Below are 25,417 nucleotides of genomic sequence, written 5' to 3'. Positions count from 1 at the left end.
TGTGGGCAAAACTTTTTTGAGTAACTTCTTCTATATCAATAGACGTAGGCATGTTTTTACTACAAAAAACAAGCATTTCTCTCTCTGATGCTAAGATATCAGCATCACTTACTCAGCACAGGTGACCATTTACTAAATTTAGTGAAATAAAATCTAATTATCCAATCTGGGAAAATTCTGTATATCCATCAAATAGTACTAATGTTGCATTTGCCTACGATCATTCTATCAAGAAGTTAATTGTTCTAAATTGTGGCCAAGTTATTTAAAAAACTGATGTTATTTCTGAGTTCGGCAATCTTAGATAAATAAAAAATGCTAATTAAAAACTATTTCTGTGCGTATGATGGAAAGTTTCCACAACTTTGGGAGCAGAGACTGAACCATCCTCCCCATCAGTTCCACCTCTAAAATAAAAGGTAGCATGAAAACTGAAGTTCCAGGCATCCACAGAACATTTACACTAGAGGTAGAAACTTCCCAAATACTGTTCCAATCAACATGCTTCCACCATGTAGGAGTGAAAGGACACTTCATCTCCACATGATTCTTCTTGGAATACTCAGCAGAGAAAGGTTTCAGAGTAGCAGCCGTATTAGTCTGTATTTCGCTGTAGCTCACGAAAGCTTATGCTCAAATACATTTGTTAGTCTCTAAGGTGCCACAAGTACTCCTTTTCTTTCAGCAGAGCAAAGATTTCAACTTTAAAGGGGATTTAAGTGATGAACACTTAACCAGTTTTCAACAAATTTATGCTATGTGTTACATATTTGCATACAGTGGCCATTTTTGCATGAAGAGCTATAGAAAAAAAGATCCTTTCCTCCACAATTCACTTGTAAAGCAGACTCCAAGATGAAGAAAGATATGCTGCACAATGTTCATACGATGTTATCACTCATAAATGTCTACATCTGGCTCATTTAGGCCTTGATCCTCCAAAGACTTTCTCACATCCTGAACTTTAAGCACAAGTGGGTCCCACTGAATTCATAAATGCATGTGCACCACACAGAAGTAAAACTGTGGTTATGTTTTTTAATTAGAATGATTAAAAACACAAGGTTGCAAAATGTAAATCTCTGCAGAACCAAGGCCTAAGGGACAGATCCAGGAGTTAACTGCAGGAAAAAACTTGAAAGTGATAATTAATAGAAGGAAAAGCAAAGCAAAAAAAAAATCTCAGTAGTCTGTACATTTTTGTGCAGCCTCTCTACCTTACCTTTTGCAAAGTGCAGTGATATAGCACTAGATTTCATAGTAATTCCTCGGATCTGCTCATCTTCTCTACTGTCTAGATATCTCAGCTAAAATAAAAGAGCACAAAAAGAGGTGATAAATTTGTACACAGATATTTCCCTAAGCTATTCTTTTAAATGTGAAAGGGTATGTCTGGAAGAAAATTTGTAGGAACTCTCAAAAATGACACTAATTAATTATATTAGATTATAACTGTACCTTTCCTGCCAATCGATTGGAGATTATTCCATTGCTAGATATCAGACAGTCAGCTAGAGTGGTTTTGCCTTTAAAGAAAAATAAGTGACTTTGTTTAAATACACACACACCAATGGGTTATCAAACTTGATATTGTTACAACCTAGTAACTATCAACAGGCACACAGGTTTCTTTAAAAAAATTAATAAAAATGCTTTATTAAAAACCAGTTATGGTTACTCAATATCACCTACATCTGCCTCTGACAAGATATGCCTCTCATCTACATCTCCACAAAAAACATGCAACCTTAACTGTGACCAAAAGAATATGTTGAAGAAACAACAACAACAAAAACCCAACCATAACTCCTCATTACAACATGGAAATAAAGATTAACCACTACTATTAAACAATAACCTCCCAAAACAATAAACACTATTTCAAATTATTTCCACTTAAACAGCAAAATATTTCTTCCATTAATCATCCAGCACAACACAATTAAAAAAAAAAATCAAACTAAAAAAACACTATATAGACACCTACCATTTACTACAACACACTACCAATTAAACATTCTAAACAATAAAAAAATATTAATTTCTAACCATTCCACATGATCAAAGTTCCATGTTTTACGTAGAAGCCACAGGAAAAGACAACTTAGGTGGGCAGTGAAAGCAAGATAGGTAAATTCACAGTTTTCGGCTTAACTAGGGATTTCCTGGCTTTTATATGGTTGTGTTGGTCATATGTGCACTTGAGTAACGTTAACCAATTTTAAACAAAGTTCTTCATTTTCTGGAACATATATATCATTTAATGTGTGCATGCACATACACAACCTAGTCCCATGTACACACACGTTTTGATTACTTTTATTACAATGTGGCTTGGGAGGGTTTTTTTTTTTTCCCCTATAGCCTACTCCCCACATTTAAAAGCCACATATTGTAGCAGCCCTCCCATGCCCATTAATGCCACCCTGCCTCGCCACAAAAATGCAAGGCAGTTAGTCTATACCAAGGGAAGAAAGGGACTTTTCAGATTTCAATGTACGCTGACCCAGCGAGTGAAGAGACATCACTTGACTGCATTATACTTTCCCTTTCATTTTTTTCCCCCCCAAATAGTATGGATGAGCGCAGTTTTCACAAGTAATGCCACTGCTCACTAGTGCGGTGTGAGGTTGGGGGGCAATTTATACCACCTTTCACCAGGGATCAGTGCTGCACCCTACAGCAGATTCACACTCCACTAAAGGTTTAAGTTACAGCCAGAGTTCCACAGACAGCTATGTAAGGGGGAGGGGGAATATGAATAGCATACCACCCAGCAGTTGTTGAGATGCTCCGTTATTGGCCATTACTGTCCACTTTAAGGGCTATGTTGTCAACCGCCCCCACCAACACCACAGAACATTGATTGCAAGGGTGCCTTCTAGGAGGACTTCTCACTATCAGTGGCCCTGTGCCTAGGGTCAAATCAGCCCTGAACTGAACCCATGAATTTAAACACATGAGAAATCAATGGTTTGAAACACTTATCTTTAGCAAAACGACAGAAATATTCTTTTACAATTTAATCCGAACACATAAGAACATATCTCTAAATGACTGTTTATAGCAAAAAGTCCCTCTTACCATGGTCCACATGAGCCAGTATACAGATATTCCTGATACTGGCAGGCTTTTTCTGGAGTCCAATCATCTTCTCCAAACTAGAGAGAACCATGATTACCTATTTCTGTGAATAAGGAAAAAGCATTTTATACTAGCATCATAACTCAAGAAATATCTGAATTTTTTAAATGCACACACAAGTATTTATAGTTTAGTTTATATATAAATATCAACTAAACCTAAACCCATCCATGGGCAGTACTTAGGTAGCTAATAAATTATGTTTCTATAACACCAATCACTCCAAATCAGATACCAAAAAGATTTACAAACAAACACAAATTTTCAGTTTTTAATCCTATACATTTTTCATGTATTTGTTTATAAATACAACAAATACACAGTGGAAATCTGTCCATTTAAACTGGGCAGAACCACACACAGAATTTAAAGGGACAGTGTAAATTTGGCAGCCACCACTCTTTAAAAAAATAGGTAAAACAATTCCTGTGGTGACTATAATTGAATCACGGATCTCTCTTTTTCCAATGTGCTTACTTTGTGTGTTTGACAGCACTCTGCATACATAATACATTTGACTGTTTCCCTAGACAGTTATGCAAGCCCTGATCCTGCAAACAATTAAACAAGCGCGCAACTTTACTCACGCGAGTAGTCCCATTGGCATCAGTGGGAACGCTCATGAGTAAAGTAACACGTGCTTAGATGCTTGTAAGCTTCATCATGTGCGTCTTGCAGAGCAACAAAGTAGAGAAAATCATTTTTAAAGAAGGAAAAGCGCAGTGTAAAACCACAATGGCTGTCGCGGGGCTTGGGGAGCACATGTGCAGTACCCACAGGTATTTGATCTTTATTTATGTTTAACCGATTGCAGGTCACACTAATGGTGCCCCTTTCGTGCAAACCCCTCTGGCAAGGGGGGCAACGCAACCGCCAGGTAGACAAGACACTGCACAGCGGAGCGCGGGTGTGCGTGGGGACACCCCAACTCCTATTACGAGTGGCCGGGCCCACCCACCGCAGGAGTGACCGTGGGCCCCGCCCGCTGTACCGTGGGTGTGGAGGATGAAGAGCCGGGGGGACCCCGGAAGGCAGGGCCGGTGGAGTGGATTAAACACACCGGCTGCCGCCCACCCTGGCTGATCCGGAGATGACCTCAGCCTGGTGTGAGGCAATTGAGAGACGCCGCAGCTCTCTTCCACTGGGGGCAGGGGGCGCAGGCCGGGCCCCCGGGTGAAGGACAGGGCCCGGCTGGTCACTCACCCCGCGAGTCCCCCCCTGTCCTCGTGACAGCACAGCCAACTGCCCACGACCGGAAGTCGCTGCGACTGCGCGCACCTTTTGTCTCCACCCCCTTTGTGACGACTTACGGAAGCCGGGAGAAGGCTGGCGGAAGCACGCCGAGGCGGTTGCCAGGCGACGGGGCGCTTGCCTGGTTACCATGGCTCTGGGGGGCGGGTCAGGAGAGCCGGGCAGGCAGCGGTAGCGGGAGGATGAAGGAGAAGCGGTGCCTGTGCGAGATTTGTACCTGCGGGTAAGAAGCAAAGGGGACCTCCGAAGAGCGGCCCCTTCCCCGAGTCCCCTAAGCCTGATCCACTGGGAGACCTAAATCCCCCCACAGGGACCCGCCCTCCCAGGGCCGAACCCCCTTCCCAGGGAGCCTCAAACCGCGCCCTCCTCCCCCGTCCCCGAGCAGCCCGGGGACCAGCGCCCCTTGCCTCCGGACCAGAACCCGAACGCCAGCCCCGTAACAGGACCCGAACTTCCTCTGCCCCGGGACCGCGCCCAGCCTCCCGGACACGAACTTCCCGGGATCCAAAACCTCCTGCCCCAGCCCAGGCGCTCCCGTGCCCCTTGGCTGGAAGTGGTTAACGTTATATACAGGGTTTACAGTTTGGGTCAATGGCTCTTACAAATTGTTCCGGCACCATTGTGCCCCAGGACCCGAATCAGCAAATCCCATCTGGATCCAAAACCCCCCTGTCCCGAGAACCAAACTTTTTGGGGCCAAACTGCCCTAGGGCCAAAGCCCAAACTCCCTGGATCCTGGGTCAAACCTCGCTGAGCATGCACCTCCCCTACCCTAAACATGAACTTTCCCTCCACACACCAGATCCCCTGCCTCTGGAGACTGAACCTTTGGGGCCCAAAATCTGCTTTTTCCAAGCAGCCCAAACTGTCCCTCCTTCCCTTCAAACACTCTGATACTGTTCAAGAGCAGGTTTCAGAGTAGCAGCCGTGTTAGTCTGTAGCCGCAAAAAGAAAAGGAGTACTTGTGACACCTTAGAGACTAACAAATGTATTTGAGCATAAGCTTTTGTGAGCTACAGCTCACTTCATCGGATGCATGCATGTAGCTCACGAAAGCTTATGCTCAAATAAATTTGTTAGTCTCTAAGGTGCCACAAGTACTCCTTTTCTTTTTGTTCAAGGGCAGTTTCATTGCGACCCTGTCTAAGGGCATGTGCATTTTACCACCATCTCTTCTAGACCCAAGGTGGAAGATTTCCCTAAATTTTTGAATGTAGATACAGCCAAAAAGGAAAAAAAAAAAATCTACAGAACATTGTTTTACTGTGGATTAGCCAGCTTGTATACTGCTACTCACACACCCGTATATGCTTTATCTCAACGTAGCCTAGCATAGTGGTTTTCAAAGTGCGGGTCACAACCCAGTACTGGAACATGGAATAGAAGGCACTGGGTTGCGGTGGCTCTGGTAAGCACCGCCGACCAGACTATTAAAAGTTCCATCAGCGGTGCTGCCCAGCTAAGGCAGCCTGGTTCCTGCCTATTCTGACACTGCGCTGTGCCCTGGAAGCAGCCAACAGCAGGTCTGGCTCCTGGGGGGGGGCCCATGGGGCTCCTCATGGTGCCACCGCCCCGAGCACCGGTTCCGCACTCCCACTGGCCAGGAACCAGCCAGTGGGAACTGAGGGAGGGGGTCGGTGCCTGCAGATGAGAGCCGCAAGGAGGCACTTGCACGCCTCCACCTAGGAGTTGGACCTGCTGCTGGCTACTTCCGGGGCACAGCATGGGTCCGCAGCGCCAGGACAGGCAGGAAGCCTGCCTTTGCACCCCCACTGCGCCGCTGACTGGGAGCCACCCAAGGTAAGCCCGCGCCTCAACCCTGTGCCTCAATCCCCTGCCCCAGCCCTGAGCCCCCCACAACCAAGAGCCCCTTCCTGCACCTCAAACCTCTCTTCCATGGCCCCAGCCCAGAGCCTGCATCCCCAGCCCAGAACCCTAAACCCCTCCTGCACCCCAACCCACTACCCCAGCCAAGAGCCCCCTCCCACACCATCAACCACTCATTCCCAGCCCCACCCCGCAGCCCTCACCCCCGCACCGCAACCCTCTACCCCAGCCCTGAGCCCCTCCCATACCCAAACCTGTCATCCCTAGCTCCGTTGGGTCATGGGCATTAACAATTTTCTTCAACTGGGTCACCAGAAAAAAAGTTTGAAAACCACTGGCCTAGCACACCCTTGTTCCAAGGGCTCCAGGGAAAAGGAGACGTTTCAGAACCAGTTATGCGAGTTCTGACTGCCCAGGAGGACTTCTGAAACCCAGTGGAGAAGGCTTTACAGCTGTTTCGTGGTCTCTTACACTAGCAGAGTTGACATAAAGGGGACACAATACAACTGTGAATTCCTGCCCTTGACTTTTGTTTTAAGCTCTGTGAACTGTAGCCACATTTTACAGCCCTAATATACATCTGCCACGATGGCCTTATTAAGTCTGGAGAAGTAAAAACAGCTTTTTAAGAAAGTATCTGGTTTCTTTAGAAAAGGGAATTCAGAGACAGGTTTCAACTCTCTTTGGAGTACTGTTCTGAAAAAGGAAAAGAATGTGGGTTCTTCTTAGTAGAAGTGAAATACACTTAGGCTTTGTCTAGACTAAGAAAAGGTGGTTTTAAAATGTTAATTCATTTTTTAAACACCTTTTTATGTAGTCTAGACTGGGTCTTAAATTTAGATTGTGCCTTAAAGCATGGCCCTACTTTAATGTGTTTGCAGACGGGCTGCACAGCAGTGGGAGCAATTCTGGCTAACTCGTCTAGAATTCATCCTGGGTAGAAAACACTGCCACACCAGCTCTTCATCCTTTTTCAATAAGTGCAACATGCTAATCCTTTCCCTGCTCACAGCCAACTCTGCTCACTATTACGGAGCGGAGCTTGGCCATTGTCTTACTTTCAACCATGTCCTTTGGAAGAGGCCCAATTCGTCTTGTCCTACAGCCTGTTCAAGCCAGTGAGGCTCATGCAAAAGGGTAGGTCAGGAAGAAGGCGTCCTACAGGGAATACTACCTCCTCCCACTATGGGTAGTACACTGGAATGCAGTATTACCTACCTCAGAAAATTTCAAAATCATGACTCAGACTTGAAAAAAATCATATGATTGGCTTAAAACTTATGAGATTTAAAAAAATAATACAAGTTGGGGTGTTTTTATTTGCATTTAGTACTGGAACTGTTGGGGTTCACATTTTAGCCCTCATTCAATCATGAGAGCTAAACGTTTACAAAGCAAGCAAGCAAGCTGTGATTCTCACATAAATCCTGGATCTGTGCCTTTAAGAAAAACATCAAGTATCATGAGACTTGTGAAATAAAACCATGAGAGTTGGCATCACTTTGTACAGGAGGCACAGAACCAGCTTTCCCAACTCTCTACCACCTCTCTCACATGCAGGGGGCATTGCAAGTTCCAGGACAAATAGGACAGGCCAGATTAATTGGAGAGGGGAGGGGAGGGGTGGTAGTAACCATAATACAGTGGTCACTTGCAAGGACACAGAATCATCAGGGCATTTGAACACCCCAGCCCTGTGGTGGGGCATCGGCTTTCTACCCTTAGCCGCTAGTGAGTCTAATGCTGATCCTCCTTGGCGGACCCCCTGAAACCTGCTCGGGGCTCCCTGGGGGCCCCTGGATGCCTGGTTGAGAACCACTGGGTTAAAATACACATTGCTGAAGGTTTTGCAGTCAATAAAATCTCAAGAGGTTATTGTTTGAGGCAGCTCATTAAGTTTGCTTTGCTGTAGCACTACAGTGTTTCTGTTTTTATGGGAAGACTAGTTGCTTGGCAGTGTTACCTGGGCATTATGATGTACACACAAGAAAACGGGGATATATTGCACAAGTTCTATTTAGCAATCTGCTAGAGTCTTACATACTGTAATTCTGAATTATTTTAGATACATTTATATTTCATTCTGAATATTAAAACAGGGGGAATAATTCTGCTACCTGTAGTTAGGTTCTGGGAACAAAAATGTCAGCCAGAAGGTGTTTCTGTGTCTCAGAATAGACAGTGCATTAAAGGTTTGATTCTGCAGCCATTACCCATACTGAACAGCATTTACTCATGAATAGTCCCTTTTAATTCGGGTAGTAAAGTCTTTGGCATTTGTATCCAGAGGTTCTAGGTTCAATCCCCACTGTCAGCAATACAGTCTAGGGTATGGTGTTACAAATGGTGGCCCTGGCCCATATAGTGAATTGAGCTTGGGTGGTGAATCTCTGAAGTTCAGGAAGAGCTTCCCTAGGGGAAGTGTGTAACCACCTCACTGTAGTACTTAGTGGGACTTCTCATGTGAATAAGTGCTAATCACTATAGCTAAGGGTTGTAGGATCTGGCCCTTATTTGTTGAATATTAACATTACTAAGAGTATTTTAAGAATATGGAGAGTAGACACCCTTCTCCCTAGGCTGAATCCCCTTTTCAGTGCCAATTAAAAATGTATGCTTTCAACAACTTTTTCCAACAAATAATTGTGCTGCCAAAAAGACTGGGTGTCTGCAGGGGCTGAGCACAATCAGCTCCCATCAGCTTGTAAATGCTTAACACTTCTCAGGGTCAGAGTCAGTGCTGGAGACTTTTCTGTATACCAGTCACCACTAAAGTTCCTAGCTTCTCAAGTCTAGGATGTGTCTAGCAGTAATATAGGATTGCGCCAAAGTGTACAAATGATCATCTCCCAGTTGGTTTGCTTAAAAGGCAAGTTTTGGTTGTTATTTTTTAAACCAGAAAAATGTTCTTGTAACTGCATTTGTTCAGAATAATGGTTAAATCCTTTATTGCTATCCCTGGAGTATATATCCCCAGACCCCCTTCCCAGTTTCCAAGTGATATTTTTTGAGAATGGACCAGGTATCAACTACCAACTGTTCTTGGGATATTTCCATAATAAAAAGCAAACATTTTTATTTCCTTATTTCCCATGGGTTGCAAATGTGCTACGTTAATATTAAAGAAAATGAACCCCTGCCTGTGAACAGAGTCAGGATTCAGATTGCTTGCTTGATATAAAAGTCGTTAACAGTTGGCAAACAAAGGATGTGAATTCTGGCCTTCAGGAGCAGAGAATAGCTGTGCAGTAGTTAGATGACCTCCCAGACTATATCTAAGAGTAATATTTGTTTATAGACAAGAAAGTTGCCCATATACAAGAGTTTCTCCCTATACTTATCTTCATTTTGGCATATAAAGATATAGAACTATTTACTAAAACTTATTTTTTTAGTCAATCTCCCAGTCCTTTCACACTCCCCTCATGCTTTTTATAATTTCCTGAAGAAGATAATAATTTCTCAATAAATGATAGATAAAAGGAAAGGGGTAGTTTGAATGAAATGTTAGATACTTAATACTCAATACATCTAAATGCTTGTAAACCCAACAGAAAATTAAGGATGGAATTAGGGAATACTAGAGCACTGTGGAAGAGAATGTTTAGTCTTTGTTAGGAAGTCCATCCACTGTCGGAAAAGGAAACAGGAAAGATTAATCAAATGGAACACTACAGAACAGTTCACAGGAAAATGGAATAAGCAAGAAAGTCCCAGGAGCTCTTCATTCAGCAGGTAAATGGAGTATTTAAATATATATTTTTCAGTTAAAATAATCAGAACAATTAAAAAATAGACATTCCAAATAGTTAAAAAGAAAACAAACTGGCCTCATTGCGGTGAGGAGTGCCCTATGGGACGATCCCTGCAGCCACACACAGCCTCACTGACTTCAATGGGGCTCCACTCAGGCACAAATATCTGCTAGTGCAGAATTCCTTGCAGGACTGGAGGCCTAAATAACCTTCACACACACTGTAAATTATGCAATCTTTCAGTTTTTATTATAGGTTTCCTGACACTTTCCTTTATAAAACTGTTTTCAGTTGGATATAACTTTGCCAAATTTTAACCGTTTGGTTTGAAAGTTTCCATGCTGGGTGTCTGCCTCGGGAAGATTATTATTTGTTTGTTTGTTTAATGTAATCAAGATCAGTTTAGCTATTTCTCAGAACGAGGTTAGGAAAAAATAAGTTATTTTCCCATGTTAAAAAATTCTTACAACCATTTTGTTGAGACATTCTAGCACCTCCATGCTTTAGAGCAGGGTCTTCAAATTTGGCAGGAGGGTCACTCTGGTGTCAGGGATATACCTTTTGCTGTCCCTGGGAAAATAATTGAAAATTTTGCCAAATTATGAGTTTACATGTGCTTGGTAAAGGCTTGTTAGCATTTGGCAGCAAAATTCTCCGAATATTCCATTTCTACTGAGCATGCTCCATTCCAGGGCTACAATGGCTGAGCAGGACTTTCCCTACAATAGCTCTACTGGCAGACAGAGACTGCTGTGGTGACAGGCACAAGAACTGAGGGCACGGAGACTGTCTCCCCAGTATTCTCAAACTTCCCACTGCTGGTGCTCAGGCAGCAAGGAGAAGGAGAAATAGGTTGATTGGAATGCAAAGAGGGTGAGAAGCTGAGCCTATGAAGGTGGTGAGTCAGGGAAAGCGAGACAGTGTCCAGACAGGAATAGGAAGAGGAGCTGAGGAGGGATTATGGGGGCTGAGCCAAGGAGTCAAGGGAGAGTGGGGAATTCGGACATGGACATGGACATGGACCTGGGGAGGACTGAGGGTGTGGCAGTTAGGCACTGAGGTGCTTTTGCAAAACCCACTAAGTGCCTATCTGCTTCTTTAGGCTCCTAAATATCTTTAAAATATGCCCCATAGTCTCTGCTGAAGTCAATGGAAGTTTTGTCTCCCAGGGGCTTCAGGAGCAGGCCCTCTGAAATGACTAATACAGCAGCCCAGAGCAATGTTAACCAATCAGAATACATACTCAAGGTGCCTCCTGATTGGCTACAACTGACTTTGGTGAAAACTCTTCATAACATTGGCATCAGTCAGACAATATATGCATCTTGATTGGCACTACAGATAATAGATTTCTTTCCGGACTTGTAATTCAATCTCCCACTTAGAATGCAACTTTTTAAAAAAATTGTTACATGTGGGGCTGTATATACATACCAAAAAACTGTCCAGATATTTCTGATGAGGAATTTCAGAATGTATGTAACAATATACTGATCATCACTACATATTTAAGTAAATATAAACATTTATTGTTCCTCAAGATAACAAGCATTTTTTTTCAGTCCTCCTTACCCTTCAGGTAAAGAAATCTTGATGTTCAAGAGAAGTGAATGCCTGGTTAATATTGGTGAATTGGATTTGTCTGATATTATTTATACAGAAAAAACAAGAAAAGCAATAGGAAACCAAGAGAAAGCACAATAAAATGGTGGAAGGGAAGGATACAAGGGGAGGTCAGATCAGTGATGTCAGAAGAGACAGGCATGTAGGCTACAAAGCAGTAGGTTCATCTCTGGATGAAGGGAACAGGCAGTAAAATTAGGGTGTGGTTTGAGGATTTTTATGCTCATTAGCAAGGCAGGCAGCAAAGCCCATGGTTCTCCACTTATAGAAACATTAGAAACTTTTAGAGACATTTATTCTCCTTGACATCTCAAAGATACTATATATTATATTTTAGCTGTCTTTATTGAGTCTTTTTGTTTAACTTTTTGTATCTATCTGCTAGCGTGCTAGCACCAAGCAAAGAGTAGGCCTGAGACAAAGATAACAGAGAGCCCAGTACACAACTACTAATTCTCCCTTGGGGGATAGTCTGCAGCTGACTCAGTAGAGAAAACAAACCCACCCTACCTCCAGTCGCATTGGATGAATGAGGAGTCCCCTTCTGTCAGTCAGTCAGTCAGTCAAGGGATTGCCCTGGGGATTTTCATACCCCAGTTTCTCCTCCTTCTGGTAGGCTGGCAGGCTTCCCCAGTGACATTCCAGAACTGAAGAAAAATAATGGGAAGCCTACACTACTTAGGTTATCTAGCCATTTTGCCCAGAGCATCCTGGGTGAATGTCCGTAGTGGTGTGCTCCCATAATGGAAATTAATTAGCTAGGTAGGAAAATTTCACTCTCAGCCTTCTATTCAAAAAATAAGGTTTAGGACTTTAAACACTTTCAGACAGAGGCTTGCAGTGTGTGAAAGGATGAAGGGAAAAGAGGAAAGAGGAAGACAAGGAGGAGGATGACATGCTGCCTTATCTTTAATGTTACAATCCAACCCAACATCAAACTGATCATCAAGCAGCACCAGAGGCAAATGTAGGCAGGAAAGGAGGTTACATTTCTTCTGACTGTGCAGGTATTCATCTAGCTGTTTGGAGCACTTTGAGATAGTTGCAAGAATATAACTATGTAAATATCATAGATGAGCTATGACAGTCACAAAAATTCTCTTTATAGAATCTGTTGTCCCCTCAGTCTATGTGTATAACGCTCATTGATGTTAATGTTTCAAGGTGTTGTCCTTTGGCAGGCAGATATACAGTATGCCTCTCTCAATGGTAGTCAATCCATGACACAATTATAAAGGACTCTGAGGAATCAGCAAAAACAGACAACAACCTTCTCTTTGCACATTCACATAAGAGAATAACTACTTGCTAAAGATTAATTTTGCTTTTGTCATGAAAACTGGATTTCCACATTCCTCAGTTTACTAGTTCTACTTAAAGAGATTCAATGAGATGTTTCTTTGTCTATAAATCATGTATGTTCCCCCCAGAATTATTTTTCCTGCCAACACTAGGGAACTCAGGTCATGTAAGCAGCAGAATAGTTTCAGTAATCTAGTGTCCAAATATAATTTCTTTCACTCAGATGGTGATGTTTACCTTGGCAATTAAAAACCGTATTGAGATATTTATTTTGTTTATAAACTCTTAATGATTTAAAGTCTCCTAAAGGAGACTTTTCTCATAATAAATCTTATTCTATGGGAGGGAATGCTCTAGAAAGCTCTCAGGGATGAATCTTTTTGGCATGAGAAAACAAATTATGTGCCAGATCTTTGGCTGATGTAAGTCAGCATAGCTCTGTTAAGTCAACGGAGCTACGCCAGTTTATACAAGCTGAGGTGCTCGCCCAAATGGTGTCTATTTACATTTTTTGAAATTTATCTGTTAACATGTTATCTAAGCAATAAATTAGCAGTCTTGCTCATGGAAGGAAGAAAACATAACCCACCAGAGCTGACATCAATCATTCATGAGTCAGGAACACATGCACTTCAAAGTACATTAAAAGATCAATAACTCTAGCATAAAAGATAATAATGAAGTGTAGGTAACATGTTTGTAGGCAAGACACATAAATCAGAGACTCAAATAGTTCTCAATTAGCCAAATTATAAGTAACCTATTTCATTAGTCATGTCCCATCCTTTGATTGATGGGTTCTCAACAGATATTTAGAATTCAGATCTCATTCTCCACTCTCTCTCTCTCTCTAAAAGTTGTGATTTGGTTGTAATCATTTCTAGAAAGATAGTCTCTTAATGATCATTTTTTTATTATCATTTGGATTAAACCCCAAACTGAATTTGTCAGTTATCCAAAGCCATGAAGTATACTCTCTGAGGCTGATTCCCATTTACATTAAGGCCTCCTTGACACTGCCACTTACTCCCACTTTCAGTCCTCTTTACACTGCCAGGACAACATAAAAAAGCCTCAGTGTCAATGAGAATCAGGCCATGTATGTTTTTTGGTGCATATCTTTTATATTTCACAATTTGTAAGCCCTAGTCTGCTACCATTACTCACATTGATAGTACCTTACTCCTGAATAGTCCCATTAAAATCCAGTAACTGTTTGTATGTTATGGGATTATTCAATCTGAGTTAACAATTTTGACTCATCAGAAATAATGGAGTCTTACGCAGTCATGCATAATTACTTTTTGCTAGAGATGCTTTGGCTCTCTTTGACAAAAATAAAATGTCATGGCACATTTTGATCATTCAAACATTGATGGACTCCATTTAAATTTTTAATTCATTATAATCTTCAGGGTCCTTCAGGAGGAAAGTATTTTTCTAATGGATGTTGTTTCTGCTTGTAGCAAGTATGATAAGTGCAGGAGATATAACAATGATGAGGGGAGTGTGGGGGATGTTGCAGAACAGAGTACAGAATGTAGAGACAGCTGAGTGTATGAATCTGATGATATCAGAACAGCCATTTAGAATAGATAGGGTCCTATCAAATTCAGAGTCCATTTCATGGTCATAGGATTTTAATAATCATAAATATCAAGATTTCAGCTATTTCAATCAGAAATTTCATAGCATTGTAATTGTAGGGGTCCTGACCCAAAAAGGAGTTGGGGGGTCACAAAGTTATTGTAGGGAGGGTTTTGCAGTACTGCTACCTTTACTTCTGTGCAGTTGCTGGTGGCAGCACTGCCTTCAGAGCTGGGCAGCCTGAGAGCAGCGGCTGCTGGCCAGGATCCCAGCTCTGAAGGCAGAACCTCTACCAGAAGCAGCACAAAAGTAAGGATGGCCTGGTATGTGTGACAGCTTGGATCACAGAAAGCCCCTTGGGAACTGCTAACTTGTAAATTCCATCCTATTCAAATTATGACCTGATACTTGGTAACGGTGTTTAGATGGTTTTGTTTATTGTTCGCCCTTTTGTTTTGTAAAGAAGAAGTAGGCCGCCATGTTGGAAAGGAAAGAATAGGCGGGAAATCTAGTAGCTAGTTGCTAGGCAACAGAAGGATTATATAGGCTGGGAAAGAGCGGGAAGGCATTGCTTCTCCTTTTGCTCTCACCTTGGAAGGAAGGGAAGCGATCAGACACCAGTTATCTGCCTATTTAACAGCTCACCTCGGAAGGGAAAAAATTTAGATTATTGTTGGGGTTTATTATTTGAAGGGAAGCATCCATCCATCCATCGGGTTCTACCTCGAGTGGTTAGGGCTCTCACCTGCAGACAGGACGTCGCAAAGGGGTTAGGGTGGGAAGTTAGTTGGGCCTCTCACCTGAATCATCGTCATTCATCGCCTTTATCCGCTGCGGTAGCTGTTCCAGTGGTGATCATGGTCCAGAGAGTCGTCATCATCTATTGAGTCCCGGTCTCAGCAGCAGCTCCTGGACAGGGTAGAGAGAGCAGTTATCACTCATCCCGTAGTAATTCCTGTGTGAAAGAGTGCATGGTTGTTAATCTGTTCAGTATTATTAATCCTTCCTTTCATTCCTTTGTTCATCCCATTCCTTTTCCCCCAATGAATAAAAGTTTGGTTGTTTCACTTGTGGTTTCTGTAATGATTTTATATAATCTCTGATAGATAAGCTACACTGAGGGAATCTTGGGAGACTTCTGTTTGCTCCCCTCAGTTTTCTGAAAGTAGGATCCTGAAATAAACAACAAAAACTAACAAACTGATGTCTCAAGACTACTTCTGCCCCTGCTTTCCTGCCTGGCATCTTAGGACTTCAGAGCCCTGCCTGATTTGAGCCAGACCTGCTAGCCTGCTGCAAACCCAGGCCCAGGTCTGAACCACATCCCCTAACAGCTGTAGACTTAACTGAAAGCAACTTACAGAAGTGTTCCTGAATTTAACACTCAGATGCCCAACTCCCAATGGGGTCCAATCCCTAAATAAATCCTTTTTACCCTGTATAAAGCGTGTACAGGATTAACTCATAAATTGTTCGCCCTCTGTAACACTGATAAAGAGATACGCACAACTGTTCCCCCGCCCTCCCAGGTATTAATACATACTCTGGGTTAATTAATAAGTAAAAAGTGATTTTATTAAATACAGAAAGTAGGATTTAAGTGGTTCCAAGTAGTAATAGACAGAACAAAGTGAATTACCAAGCAAAATAAAATAAAACATGCAAGTCTAAACCTAATACAGTAAGAAAACTGAATACAGATAAAATCTCACCCTCAGAGATGTTTCAGTATGCTTCTATCACAGACTGGACGCCTTCCAGTCTGGGCACAATCCTTTACCCTGGTACAGCCCTTGTTCCAGCTCAGGTGGTAGCTAGGGGATTTCTCATGATGACTCTGCTCCTTCTTCTGTTCCACCCACTTATATATCTTTTGCATAAGGCGGGAATCCTTTGTTCCTCTGGGTTCCCACCCCTCCTTCTCAATGGAAAAACACCAGGTTAAAGATGGATTCCAGTTCAGGTGACATGATCACATATCACTGTAAGACCCCAAGCCTTTATTCCTCCCAGCCTGACTCACAGGAAGGCCTGCCTGCAAACAGAGCCATCCACAGTTAATTGTCCTGGTTGACGGGAGCCATCAAGATTCCAAACCACCATTAATGGCCCACACTTTGCTTAATTATAATAGGCCCTCAGAGTTATATTTCATATTTCTAGTTTTAGATTCAAGAGTGATACATTTATACAAATAGGATGACCACACTCAGTAGATTATAAACTTTGTAATGATACCTTACAAGAGACCTTTTGCATGAAGCATATTTTAGTTACATTATATTCACACTCATCAGCATACTTTCATGAAATCATATATAGAGTGCAACGTCACAGTATGGTATTGCCACCCTTACTTCTGCTCTGCTGTCTGCAGAGCTGGGCCTTTAGTCAGCAGCCGCCACTCTCTGGCCATCCAGCTCTAAAGGCAGCAGTGCATACCATACCATGCCATCCTTACTTCTGCACTGCTGCTGGCGGGTTGCTGCCTTCAGAGCTGGGTGCTCGGCCAACAGCCGCCGCTCTCCAGCCAACCAGCTCTGAAGGCAGCTCAGAAGTAAGGATGGCGATACCGTGACTCCCCTGCAACTCCCTTTTGGGTCAGGACCCCCAATTTGAGAAACATTAGTTTCCCCTGTGAAATCTGTATAATATAGGGTAAAAGCACACAAAAGACTAGATTTCATGGGGGAAGACCAGATTTCACAGTCCATGACATGTTTTTCCTGGCTCTGAATTTGGTAGGGTCCTAGGAATAGGTATTGTGGTTGGTGCATGGTTTTCTGAAATAAAGTGATGAAAAAGGTATGAGGATGCAAAAATGAAGCTGCTGTCTGTGTGAATATTATGCTGTTTGTTTCAACCTCTCGTGGGTTGTATGCTTAAAATCCATGTGATAAGTGCCTTTTGGAATAAACAATTTCTGCTGGCATATATGAATCTGATAGTCTGTTTTGTTAACTAGCTTTTGATAGTTATATATAGTATTTTCTATTTGCTCCTTAAGATGATGTTTTTAGTTGTGAAATCTGGAGTACATGCTGTACTTTGTGAATGAATATTATACAGCATAGATGAATCCCTGGAAAAATTCAGGGTGGGTGGAGAGCTATGTGATCAGAAGAAACGCCTTCTCACTTCCCTTTTAATCTCTTCTCTTCCTGTTTTTCCTTCCCTCCCCTAGTGCTTTTCGAACTGCTCAGTTCATTGTTAAGTGGTGGGATTGTGACATCAGAGGTAACTCAACCTTCTCTTCTCTCCCTCCCATTTTTCTCTGCTGCTGCCCTGCCGTCAGGTCGCAGTCAATGGTGGGATTGGGGCATTAGTGATAAATAGGTGACATGGGAGTATCATCTTTTACAGAACCTTCTACTTTATTGTGCAATTTTCAGTTGTTATTGTTATCCCTTTGGTAGACCAGTTTGATTGAAAATAAATTGGCAGCTTGAGGCTCAAACAGACCATACACTCCACATGAGGCATCTGCTGAGACTGACTTGTTATGTAAGGTTATTTACTTAACCATTTAATCTAACTAGTGAGCTCCAAAATCACATGGCTCAAAGTGCAACTAAAACTAGCTTTGGGGATTTCCAATCACAGGTAATTCCTTTCTCTGGTTCCTTGTTTACTTTTCTCAGCAGGAATCCTATATGCCTGTTTCTTTAGTCTATTTAATTTTTTATTTCACTTTGATTCAGTTTTTTCTTCTTAGTATTCACTGCTAGCCCAATTTTTCTGCAGGTCTTCACTCTGTTCTTTGAATGTCTAGTTTCCTGCGGTTGAAGGGTATTTTTACGGTTGAAGGGTATTTTTATCTAGTAATTGACGTACACTTTTGCCCTTCCAGATCTTGTCACTGTGTCTGCGATTCTTGTACAGCCTTTCATTAAGTTCACTTATTCACCAAGTAACATTTTATATTTGGTAACCTCTCATTAGCTTGTACCTGAACCACTGCTGGAATTGAGCTAGCAGATATAGGAGGACCTACTTTCGTTTCGTCTGTCCTCTAAAGGAGAGAGAGGCTAGCATAATTCCAGTGCACATTACACAAAGCAAATTAAGAAATTCTGACCATTCATTCTTGATTAATGAGTATTCTCTTTGCCAATGGTTCATTCAATTAAATCTGAAGAAGTGTTTTTTAATAAATACTTCAAGAGACAGAAAGCACCCACTAGTTCCTGTAATACTGTTCTATACAATCTGGCTGCATTTTGTGTATAAACTGTGATTGAGATTAATGGAAGATGATTCTGAATCACATTTAAACTAAGCTCCTTTATCCTGCTAGCGAGGTGTAAAGAAGCTCTGTGTAAATGACAATTAGGCCCAATGTGTCTAAACCTTAACCTGTATATTATAATTTCTTGCAAATCATATCCCAAAATTACTAGGGTTAAATAGTACAAGACATAATACAGTATATACACTCAAAAACAAAAATAAAGCCAGTACTTTTGGGGGATAGAGAATTTCAGAGATATGGGTGTGAAAAAAATAAATTGAGATGAGAATTGAGGAGGGATAGATTCAGGAGATTTATTCTAGAGATCTGGAGCTGCAGTTCAGAACGCCATAGCACTGACTGTGATGAGATTGTGTAAAGTAGGGAGGTGGCTAGCACTGTTATGAGAAATGGTGAAAGACGTATTGAAATACACAGGGAGAAAAGGAATGAGGAAAAGAGAAAGGGCAAGATATCAGAGAAGTAGGGAGAGGTATTGAGTTATTGTTACAGATTAGGGAAATAATAGCATGAAAGAAGGAAGCCAGTGCTTGGCAGAGAAAAGAATGCAAGTAAAGAGTGAGTTGGATAGGTGACAGATTACCATTTAGAAGACTGACAGCTATATTCATCCTCCCTATTCTGTACTAAGGATGCAATAAATATTCTTTCTTCCTGTGCTGTTGTGGCCTATGCAGTGCTACATAAATGGTAACATCCTTCATAACTACAGAACAAAATAATATGTTTCCCTTTCACACTCAAGAAGTGTTCTAGATGCAAGATACCTGTGATGACAATCCTATTTCTTGTTATACACTCAGAATATCTGAAGTGTGTTTCCCATAGATAAAAACTATTTGAAATTATCTTGTTTCAATTTCTTATATAGGCGCCATCATTGCCCTCATAAATCCACAAGGATTTATGATACTGGAGGACAAGCTTGCCTCATGACAGAATACATGGACAAATATCCCCAGTATGGTAATCTCCCTCCACCCCAGAGTCTTAAGCCAAAGGAGGAGTACCAAACACATCATGGAAGAATGGAAGGAATCACTACATTTAAGTAAATATTTTGTTTTGGAGCTGATGTTGTTCTACAGTGTCCTCGTATTTTTTCATTTAGGGAAGACAGCTCTGTTTATTGGAATCATTTTCCATTGTGAAATAATTTGATTATTCATTCTCTTCAAGGATATATATGCATAAAGTTTGAGTATAAGATGGCACAAGTCAATCATGTTTTAGAGTTGGCAGATGGCATGCAAAGAAATTTTTTTTTGTCCTTTGGGGATTCATTTTTATCTCTAAAAAAGATCTGAAAGTTTTTTTTGTGGTGGGGATGGTTTTTCTGCTTGGTTTATACATTAGAAATCCAGGTCTCACCAAAAGTCAGTACTTGTGTGCTGAAACAGTCTTTTGCATGTAGATATTGTACCTGTTTGGGTGTCCAATTATCCAATGTCCACATACAAAAGCAGTTACCCAGGAAAATGCTGGATCCTTTTGCTTTCAGTTCCCCACCTGCACTGTTTAAATGCTTGGCCCTGAATGAAGTTTAATTTTTTCCCCTGGGTTCTCTCTACTTACTGGTTGATCACTTTTTATATAACTGCATAGAAGTTTTTCAAGTCAGATAAGGTATGAAACAATACTGAAAACACATTTATTTTTATTTATCAGAGTTTAGAAATATGAATATTTGTTAAATTATGAATAAAGGTAAACTGCTGTCAGGTTTGACAAAGGGATTCCACCACCTTACTACATACAAAGAATACACCATATGTCAGACTCCAAATATCTGTTGAATGATTATTTTCTCATCGTTGATCCTGTGATGTTGATGATGCTGATCCTAAATCAGCAATTGCTTTCAAAGAGTTAACATTTTAGTCCTTCCACAGTGAATACAATGTAGTTTTTGTTAAGTTTCTATATATGGAAAAAATGTCACAAATGTCTAAATCAGAAAAAGGTAACATTGTGAAGCAGTACTGCATGTTTCTCCTTTTCAGGTCTGATTATCTTCCATACGATGTTGTAAATCGACCTCTTCGGGTACAAGAAGAGTATAAACCAAAACCCGGAGAGATTGATTTTGGAACTACATACAGGAGAGATTATAATCTTCATAAAATACAACCAGTGACATTAGTAAGACCATTAGAAAGAAAACAGATTAAGGGAGGAAAATTAGACACCATACCAACCTATCAAGGTAATTACATATGCCATTTTTAAAGAGAGAAACAGCCACAATGATGGTAGTATTCTGAACTGCCATATTGGAGTTGAGGTTTGATTTCTGACTTTGGTCTCTTACTCTGGCCCAATAGGTGACAGTGGTGAAGAGGGAATACCCTATGTTTCTCAGCAATGGATTCTATTAATTTAAGAATTAACATTAATAGGCTTTGAAAGAGAAGCCCTCTCCAGGTTTTCCCAACTGGAAGGAGGGCAGCTGTTAGATTGTGGCAGAAATAGCTGGGAAGGAGAGAGAAACTTTGGGTTCTAATGCTAGTTATAATCTAAGCACATCTACAAGATACATTTGGAGAAAATTGTAACTCCTTTGGTAAGAAAGATTATTAAACAATGTCAAATAGAAACATGTTAATATTATTATGGACGCAATGTGCCAAGAGTCTCGCTTTCCTGCTTTGCTGCTGGACTTAATTGAAGCTTTGGATATCAATAATATTTAGCAATGCTTTTGGAAGAGCTAACATTTGGTACAACTCAGGTGTTTTCAGACTCGGCCTGGTGATGGGCACCTTGTGAATCCTGTTTTTAGAATGGGACTGGAGCTTGCTGAAGGACAATATACCTTATTTTAAGACCATCATTGTCTCCACTATGAGGTCCAAGCATACCTTAGTTTCTATTGTGATGAAGTTCACAATTACTGTTTTTCTACATAGACTGATGAAACAAACTTGATTTCAGATTCGTCTTTACTATATACTTGGTATAGCATTCTGCTGATGACCTGTTTCAACAAGATGATCTTCTGTTACTTATTGATGCAACAGTTCCTAAACAGCCTCCCTGTAGATTATCCTGACAGGTTACTTTGGTGTACAAATATTCTTTTACATATGAGATGTTGTACTTAAAATTTGATTGTAGCACATCTGCTCTACAATCAAGATTAAAAATATCTGAATGTGGATTATGAGCTATGACCTATTAGAGCTGCCTGCATGAAAGGCAAGAGATGCTCTGATGGTAAAGACCAAGGACTAGAAGAGAAAGATACTTAAGATGCTGAAGATCAGGCGAGGCCACTCAGAGTAGGAAGTTAGAAGAATCGGGGTAGAGTTGGTAGAAAGCGAAGAGCACGTAGTGGCAAAAGTAGAGGTAGTAGAAAGAATTGGGCAGCACTGGGCCTGAGGGGAAAGAACATCTTTGATAACAATATTATTATTCAACAGCTTCTGTACACTTGTAGTTTAAGATGTCACCAGCATCTGTCACTAAAATTATAGTTCATAATTCAGTCACCTTTTGTTTATATGTATTTCATCCACAGTCCTGAGATAAAATGTAGACTTTTGCAGACATATCCTCTATACAGATATTTGTGTGCAATAGAAAACAGAAATCAAATATGTACATAGAAAATATTTCTTTTTTCTAAAAGAAATAATCATCTTGTGGTACCAGGTGGCATTTTACTGGCTGTTTGGTCTATTCCCATAGTAGCAGGTAAACAGAACTCCTGTATCTAATAGTAAAACAGAATTATCTTTGTTACTCAAACTCAACTCTTTTGATCAAAAGGGTTGGTGGGGGAAGAAATTAGATTTTTTAATATGGGACAGCCACAAATCAATAATAAAATCTATAATCTTTCTTTCTATCAAGTATTGTTTTTGTCTTAAAGATGACTATAGATCATGGGAATTTCAAAGAAGGGAGCCAAATAAATTGGGACACACCTATCATCCCCCTACAGAAAAGTTTGGGAATTCTACTACATTTCAAGATGACTTTGTTCCTAGGGAGCTGAACCCCAGACAAAGCTTTAAGCCTCCAGGTGTGGCCAAACTTTCAGATGTACCTTTTGACGGTGTTACTAATCATCGTAGTTCTTACATCGCTCATCAACTGGAACCAAAATTTGTAAGACCAAAGGAAGAATACAAGCCAAGCAGCCAACCCTTTGAAGATCTGACAACCCATCGGAATGATTTTAAAGGGCTACTTGGAGAGTTTACAAAAAGCTGCAAGCCTGAATACACTAAAGTTGGGTCTAATGCTCACTTTGCTGGATGCACTGAATTCCGGGATCGTTTTCAGCCATGGTCAGTCTCCTTGCCTGAGGCTCGCAAGATAAGAGATTATGTTCCACCTCCAGGTAATATGGATTTACACTCCACAAGCCATCTTGATTATGTTCCACACGTGATCTGTCCTGTTGCCCCCATAAGACCAGTTTCTTATGGAAGAAGAAGTAATGTCCCTTTCCAGGGGAACACCACAATGAAGGAAGACTTTCAAGCTTGGGCCAGCTGTCGGCAAGAAATTATTAGAAGACATCAGGAAATTCCAAAACCTACTGGAAAATTTGATGGCTTGACCACATTCAGGTCTCACTATATACCACATGAGATAATTCCAGTTCAGAGTTTCAAACCTCTACGTGTTGTAGTCCCTAGTTCAGCTCACTTTGAAGATGAAACCATGTATCGTACAGAGTATACTCCAAAGAAACAAGAGATCTGCCCAGCAAACTATCCATCTCCTCCAGGATACGTCTTTGTAGACACAGATTCTCGTGGTCACAAGTTCTTCTGCAGAGTTACTCCAGAAATCAATACATTTTCCCGGTCAAATGGTAATCATATTCCAAAAGAAGTAGCTGTTACTTCATAATTTTTTAATTTTAGTAGTTTACATATTTTAAAAAATGTTTAGAATCCTATAGCTTAATTTTTTTCCAGGCTAAACCTCAATGACAGTTGGCAAGTACAAGTTGTTATTGTAATTTTAAAATTGTTAAATCACTTAAACTCATTATAGCTTTTTTAAAAAAACTGGGAATGACTTTATTACAAGATTGATGAAGATTAGGCAGCCTGAATATGCGTCTGAACATTTTGTATGGAATCTGTTCTCCCTAATTATGCATTTTATAATTACTGTGCTTTTCAGTTTTTACTGTCTTCCAGCCCAAGCACATACTGTGTACATTTAAATGAGATTATGACTTGCTGGAAATCATTTTGGAATCACTGAATCTGCCCACACTACTTTTGAAATGTTTTAACATGGCTTCTGTGACCAGTATGGAAAATAATTCCTCCCCCTCCCCCCCCAGAAATCTTGATAGCCAAATTGCATTACAAACTAGCCTCGCACGTAGCCTATAACATAATCATAAAATAGACTTCAGAAAACAAATATCCTTTTTATGCTGGTCCAGGAAACTATGCTAGGACACTGCTAACACTAGTCTTTAACTTAGCTATTATTAATACAGTTTCAGCTACTATGGCCAGAGCCTAACGGTGAGATTCTAACTTCTGATGCATGGTACATATTGACCATATAATAAAAAAGATAATCTGCTAACTTTTGCATACAAATGCAATAGCAGATTTTTTTCTGAGACACAAAACAGAGCTGATTTGACTTTGGTCCTTAGTTTCCCAGCTAAAGAATTTTAACATGTTTCAAATAAGTAGACGAAATAAATGGTTTATTAAGATAATGTGTGTGTGCATATAGGAGATGTTAAGCAGTATTTCAAAGTATTATCTCAGTTTCAGTCATCATGTCCAGGATTTACAGTGATCCCTTCTTACAATACTTATTTAACAATATTATGTTGTCTTATCACTTTCAGTATGAGTATCAGTAACTTATAAATATATTATCTTTTACTCATTACTATAGGAAAGCCATTTTAGCTTTGAAGTGTCATGTATTTGTATGTATACCAAATCTCCAATAAAAGGACTGAAATCAAGTACAGTACGATGTTGAAAGCAGGAACTGAATCACATGAGCTCCACTCAGAAAGGCAGAAAAAGAGACCAGGACTGCTGGAAATGCTTGTTTTGTATAACTGTTACACTAGGCTCCCGTTGTTCTTACAAGAGTGGTTGTTTTTAAATGTTCTTGTTTCTCTTTGTGCTATGTCAATTTGCTTTAGTCTAATTGAAAAATCAAGTCAATTAAAATTTTTTTTTAAGTTCATACATGTTTTCCAGTCTGTAAAGAGATATTTTGGATTGGATTTTTCATTAAATGTTTAGGGCTGGACTGGCTTGAGCAAGTAGCACCATACAGCGGGGCAGGGACTGAATTCTGATTTAGTTGCAGTTATGTCCCTGGGAGGTATTTAAGTGCTTTGCTTCCCTGACTGGACACTTCCCTGAATCAGAGTCTGACCACTGAGTCCTTTTCATTTTTATTTAGCAGATCTCAAATTTCTTAGTCCCACTATAGATATATTGTCCTGATATGCATTTTCTTTTCTTGCCTAAATAATTTAAGGAAACTCATATGCTGACTCTACCAGCTACTCACAGATACAAAAATGTAATGATAAATACCGAGGGGAAACAGAAGTGCAAACTCAAATTGGTGTAATAGAGTTTGAAGCAGGTGTATTTGGAGATCAGGTATTTGGGGGGATTTTTTTTTCTCTCTCTCTTATGGCCCTGAATACTGCCTCTAA

General features: G+C 40.8%; 2 protein-coding genes across 7 annotated transcripts in view; one reads left to right on the top strand and one right to left on the bottom strand.

Annotated features, from left to right (window-relative positions):
* Positions 1 to 4,433, bottom strand: part of EFL1 (elongation factor like GTPase 1) — a 151,694-nt gene extending 147,261 nt beyond the window's left edge. For 2 of the 4 annotated variants that reach the window (XM_048866715.2, XM_075133140.1), the window contains exons 1-4: positions 4,348 to 4,433; positions 3,085 to 3,187; positions 1,459 to 1,526; positions 1,223 to 1,307 (exon numbers count right to left, since the gene is read on the bottom strand). In XM_048866715.2, the coding sequence (XP_048722672.2) occupies positions 1,223 to 1,307; positions 1,459 to 1,526; positions 3,085 to 3,175 (244 nt within the window). In that variant the 5' untranslated portion in view covers positions 3,176 to 3,187; positions 4,348 to 4,433. Of the gene's footprint in view, positions 1 to 1,222; positions 1,308 to 1,458; positions 1,527 to 3,084; positions 3,188 to 3,731; positions 3,816 to 4,135; positions 4,316 to 4,347 lie in introns of those variants that run through there. The other 2 variants (XM_048866714.2, XM_048866716.2) reach the window with 2 other exon arrangements.
* Positions 4,434 to 4,469: 36 nt separating this feature from the next.
* Positions 4,470 to 24,933, top strand: SAXO2 (stabilizer of axonemal microtubules 2). 3 transcript variants are annotated; one of them, XM_048867690.2, is made up of 4 exons: positions 4,470 to 4,618; positions 19,613 to 19,792; positions 20,745 to 20,947; positions 22,616 to 24,933. In XM_048867690.2, the coding sequence occupies exons 1-4, from the start codon at positions 4,578 to 4,580 to the stop codon at positions 23,605 to 23,607; spliced, it is 1,416 nt and encodes a 471-aa protein (XP_048723647.2). In that variant the 5' UTR covers positions 4,470 to 4,577; the 3' UTR covers positions 23,608 to 24,933. The 3 variants fall into 3 exon arrangements, 2 of the variants coding, with proteins under 2 accessions (XP_048723647.2, XP_048723648.2); XM_048867691.2 differs by lacking the exon at positions 19,613 to 19,792 and having other exon boundaries at positions 4,471 to 4,618; XR_007358917.2 differs by lacking the exons at positions 19,613 to 19,792; positions 20,745 to 20,947 and having other exon boundaries at positions 22,616 to 22,748.
* The last annotated feature ends 484 nt before the right edge of the window (positions 24,934 to 25,417 follow it).

The sequence above is a fragment of the Caretta caretta genome, chromosome 10 (assembly GCF_965140235.1).
Source record: "Caretta caretta isolate rCarCar2 chromosome 10, rCarCar1.hap1, whole genome shotgun sequence".
Lineage (NCBI taxonomy): Eukaryota > Metazoa > Chordata > Testudines > Cheloniidae > Caretta > Caretta caretta.
The sequence above is the reverse complement of the archived record's forward strand: the minus strand, read 5'-3'. Positions and strand labels throughout refer to the sequence as shown.

Bases quoted from the DNA above. Each gene is read 5' to 3' on its own strand.
- SAXO2 (XM_048867690.2), top strand. From the start codon at position 4,578: ATGAAGGAGAAGCGGTGCCTGTGCGAGATTTGTACCTGCGG. The intron at 19,793-20,744 runs GTAAATATTTTG...TCTCCTTTTCAG, and splicing joins GAAGGAATCACTACATTTAA to GTCTGATTATCTTCCATACG. The intron at 20,948-22,615 runs GTAATTACATAT...TTTGTCTTAAAG, and splicing joins CACCATACCAACCTATCAAG to ATGACTATAGATCATGGGAA.